We start from the raw sequence: 4,941 nt of genomic DNA, 5'->3' as shown, positions 1-4,941 counted from the left end.
TAAAATAATGAAGTCAAGCCTGTCAAATGATGGGATGATATCTTCCAGTTGGAGAAATGGATCCATCAAAATGGGGTGTTTTCATGTGTGATTACCCAATTCTCTAATAGGGCAAGATCTCGGACCTAAATGTAAAGTCATTATCACTATTTTTCTTTTCATTTGAGACATGGATAGTTGCCCGACAAAGAAAGAAAGAACAAAAGCCAAACTACAAAGACAAATGATCAAATCAAAGAGGGAAAAAAAGGAGAGGCTACCTTGGAAATGGCCACTGAAACAGTAGAGGGAGAGCCAAAAGCTTTGCTTCCCCATCACTTATTCAATTGCAGCGTCAGATCCCACATCGACCATAAACTTTACTGTTCTTTTACCTTCCTAGCTGCCATGGCGATAGATTTTCCATACTAACCATCAAAATAATTGGTCCAACCCCTTGATATCGGAAAATCAAACACAAAGCTAGCAGAAAAGATAGACTGCTCCCAACACCGTTGATAAAAATTTCTTGGATTAGTGAGAAATTATGACGACCATCCACCACACATCCATCAATCAATCCTTTCTTAAGAAATGGGATGGAACATGGAACCCCGTATAGTGGGGAGGGACCTGCAATGTGTACTTATACAACACTTTCCACACAACTAATGACCCTTCCTGTCAATTAATCATTCCACATTCTAGAGGGAGAAATGAGCAAAATTATATATATATATATATTATAAAAACAAAAAGCAACAGTCTTTGCTAATGTATCATGGTCCATAGTTCCATGCACCATACCCTTCTCACATTGCTAACAATAACAAATTCAACAGTCATGTGCTGCCACAACAAATATGAAACAAAGCGAAAAAGAAAGAAAGAAGCAAAGAGGAGTGCAAGCCTGGGATTTTAAGTCTCACTAAGCTATAGCTTAAACTACAGTTTCAATCCAAATGAGTGGACTTTCTTTTAGAGAGCGGATAAATACTTCTTGGCTGCTTCAAATCTCCAATTTCTTCGATCATCTCTACATCAAAAGTCAAGGTGATCTGGCCCGAAACACCATTGTCCCTCCATATAATAGTTCAATAATCCCCTCCTACCTTCTCTTTTCACTAACTTCAATTATTGAAGTGAATACGAAAACAAAAATAAACATAAAATTTAAATGAGTACTGCTAGAACAACATCCGATGGTCTGATAACATACAAAGACATCCTGTTCAATCAATAGTCCCCTCATCCAAAGTCCTTGAAAAGAACCTATGCAAAACTGAAAGTTCTCCCTCCCCAGGGGATCTGATTTCAATGAAGCCGTAACAACCCAAGCCTGAAACAGAAGTCGTTTACTCAACTTTGCTTGGCTGGGTTTACTGAAATCCACAGGGGGTTATCTAAAAGATGTCTGCAATATTTATATTCCCCGTGAAACAGATTAAACTTGTTTCTTTATCTATCATGAGAACACTTGAAACAGCTTCCTGGACTGTGTTTACCTACAAGATGGTGACGAATTTCGGTGTATCAGTTCTTGGCCCTACAAGAGACCGATACATGTATAATATTTCAACAGCATCATCCATCTCCTCCTCATCAGCAGACCTAATCACTTCAACTACTAGGCGAGGCATAGCACGAGCAATCTCCTGGCAACCATGGCGAGTTAGCCTACATGAGGACATCCAAAGGAACCTCATGCTGTAGTAGTGATGCAAACCGGAACGCAGAGCTGCATCTCCAAATGGGCTATCTCTAATCTCAAGCTTCTGCAATTGTGGACAGCCCTCAAGCACATATTTAAGGGCCATGTCACTGTCTCCAGAAAAAGCCACCGACAATGTGCGTACCAATTTCCCATGCCGTCCAATGTAGTCAAAAGCTTTATCCGTCAGTAATCCGGATACAGCAAGGCGAGTGAGCTTCTTGCAGTTCATGACAATGGCACCAAAACCATCATCCATGGGTTCTCCAGTCACATGATCAGCCCTGTGGCGTCCCATTATGCATAGCCGGAAAACAACAAGATCTGGACAGTTCTTGGACATTGCTATCACAGCTGTATTAGTCATCCGCTGGCAAAAATAAAGAATAGATTGCAATTTCCGGCAGCCTTCCGAAATAGCTTGGAGACCAACTTCAGAAACAGGTCCATCACTATCCTCTCGAGCATCAACAGGAAAAACCCGAAGCTCACGTAATTCCTTGCATGTCGCAGCCACTGCTTGAAGTCCTTCATCACATATTGAATCAAGAACCTGCACAATGAAAGCTAAGGTCAACTTCAAAGACCTCATTTCTTCAAAAATCTTAGAGAATAAAATATTGATGTCTTACCCAGAAAACCTGGAGCTTGTGGCACTTGCTTATAATTGGTTTAAGCTGTTCTGCAGTGATGTTAGCATAGCTGAAATTCAGAGATGTTAGATTTGCACAAACAATGTATATTGCAGGCAGATAATCCGGAATTATTTCTCTAAACCCAGAGAGACAAACTAAGGATTTGCAGGCAGCAAAAGCATTCACATAATCTGGTTCTTGATCACCTTGCCCTGCAATCTCTGAAGGGCTAAAGGACCCTGTCCCAAGGTGTGTGAGCTGTGGAGCTCGAATCATCAGGTGATATAGCTGCCCAATTGAAACATATCGATTTAATCTAAGCTTCTTAAGCAAAGGAGACCTAGCCACCAGCCTTTCCAATGCCTCGAAATTTATATGGCATTCCACACAATCAAAAATCAAGGACTCAAGATGCGATTCACCCTCAGGAAAACAGGATATCCAATCTGACTCGTCATCTGAAACCTCGGATTCGATCAGATCAAGCACCTTAAGCTGTCTGCAATTATAGAAACACACCAATCAACTACCCATACCCTACCCTCAAACTCTCCTATCATCCATTTATAGGACACATTCCATAAATTCAAAACATTTTCACATCCCAGTTCATACCCAGATCAAGGAACACCATAAACAGATCTTAAAACATTCAATCTATAAACACAACGAACAGATCAAAAATATGTTAATACAGCGACAAAATTTTCTCAACTCCATACTAAATAAACCAATAACCATTACTCTTTAACACAAAAACAGATCTAATCAGGTAGTTATTAGTAAATAATAAGTGTTATCAACGACAAAGAATAATACCTGCACTTGTTAACGAAAATAGCAAGGCCACTAGTTCCAAACCCATCACAGCAAACGAGGACGAGCTCCTTAAACCCTAGAAACAACTCGGCCAGTGTTGCCAGATCATCATCAGTCACGGACATGCGCTTTAGATTAACTTTTTCCAGCCAAGGGTAAGCCTTGGCCATCGCCAGAGCCCAGGGATTGAAGTGCGCCCCCCAATCAGGCGGCATCAGGTTAAAGTCCGCGAACCTGGGCTTCCCTTTCAGGTGAAGAGCCCTCACCCTGGCGAATCTGGCCGTGGCCCGAGCCGGCGAAACCGCATAGCAGTTCCCAATGAATAGCTCGGATCGTGTCAGCGCCTCGACCCGGTACCAGGACTTGCAAACCAATGAAGCGGCGTTTCGGTCCCGCTTCGACGTCAGGAAGTGGAGCACGTTCTCCAACACGTTTTCCAGAACCTGGTCCAGGTACACCGACTGGAGCTCCGGGTGACCTGAACCAGATCCAGTGGCGTTGCAGTTCCGCGCCTTGTTGGAAACGAACTCAAGATCCGACGGCGGACACTGCTGCCTCTCGTCGTCCTCAGACATTCTGTTCCGCTCTGTTGTCTCACACGACAGACTAGCGAAAGAAGGAGATTTTGGAGAACACGCGCTGCCTTATAATCTTAAAGACAATCTTCCCTTACTCTGTTTTGCTTTTCTCTTTCTTTGGGTTGAGTGATGAGATTGAGATTTGAGCTTAATAGATAATGGGAACATGGATTCAATGTAAAGGAAAGCAGCAAATGAAAATACTAGACTAATATTATTTTAAAGTATTTTCTTTTGGGGTGTTCTTTATCTTTCTTCTGAACAATGGGATTAGCATGCCTCTTTCTCTCTCTGTTTCATCTGCAATATCCAATGTCTCTCCACACTTATCCTCCATTATTTGGGGTTTTTATTTTCTTACAAGATTGTGTCTTTTTTTTATCTCTTATTTTTTTAATTAAAATAATTGTTGATTTTAGACAGCAGTAACTGCTGGTTAGTAATTATTTATTTTGCCAATTTGTAAGAATTAGTTTGGGTTTTTGTTGGAGACAACCCTTGGTCTTTCATTTTATTTGTAAATCACCTCTTCTATTTTTCTTTTCCATTTTTTTTCAATTCTATAGTTGGTGCTTGCGTTACTATTTATGCTTGTAAACGAGATGAGGTAGTTCACAAGTTATTTGAGATTGATTCGGTCAAAATTTATCAACTCTCAAATCAAATAATCTTGGCTCAAGTTTAAACTCGACTTAAATTCTTAACGAGTCGATGCGAGCTAGTTGATACTCAACTCAAAAGCTCGCGAGTAATGCAAAAAAAATAATATATTAAAATTTTAGATTGTTTAAATTAAATTATTAATAATATTAATATTTATATATTATTTTTAATACAATATAAAAGTTCCATGCACTTAAGATTCATATTCATGCATAAATTTGAGCTTCAATAGAATTAAGTTTAAGAATATTTGAGTTTAAATTTTTTCGAGCTCGAATCAAACTTTAATTTTTTATTTTGAATTCGAGTTGAACTTGATAATTTTAAGCTTGTAAGTTTTCAAATCGAGTCAAGCTCAGTTTTATATTTTTTGATTCAAGTTCGACTCAGCTCATTTACATCTTATTACTATTCATATGAAATCTAGCCTCTGAAATTGGGAGTAAAATGTGCGTTAAAATTTACATTAGGGATTAAATTTAAAAATACTAAATTAAAAAATTAATATGAATAAAAATGTTTAAGTGCAAATATTAAATTTTATTTTATCTCTTAT

At 39.0% G+C, this 4,941-nt stretch overlaps 1 protein-coding gene across 1 annotated transcript; it reads right to left on the bottom strand.

Annotated features, from left to right (window-relative positions):
- Positions 1 to 746: 746 nt before the first annotated feature.
- On the bottom strand, positions 747 to 4,112 carry LOC120191055 (transport inhibitor response 1-like protein). The gene is made up of 3 exons (XM_039194065.1): positions 3,145 to 4,112; positions 2,323 to 2,824; positions 747 to 2,243 (listed from the first exon to the last, which is right to left on the bottom strand). Exons 1-3 carry the CDS (start codon positions 3,717 to 3,719, stop codon positions 1,485 to 1,487), a joined length of 1,836 nt encoding a protein of 611 aa, XP_039049996.1. The 5' UTR covers positions 3,720 to 4,112; the 3' UTR covers positions 747 to 1,484.
- Positions 4,113 to 4,941: the final 829 nt, after the last annotated feature.

The sequence above is a fragment of the Hibiscus syriacus genome, unplaced genomic scaffold (genome assembly GCF_006381635.1).
Source record: "Hibiscus syriacus cultivar Baekdansim isolate YM2019G1 unplaced genomic scaffold, ASM638163v2 tig00116964_pilon, whole genome shotgun sequence".
NCBI classification, from domain to species: Eukaryota; Viridiplantae; Streptophyta; class Magnoliopsida; order Malvales; family Malvaceae; genus Hibiscus; species Hibiscus syriacus.
This window is presented reverse-complemented; position numbering and strand designations above follow the sequence as displayed.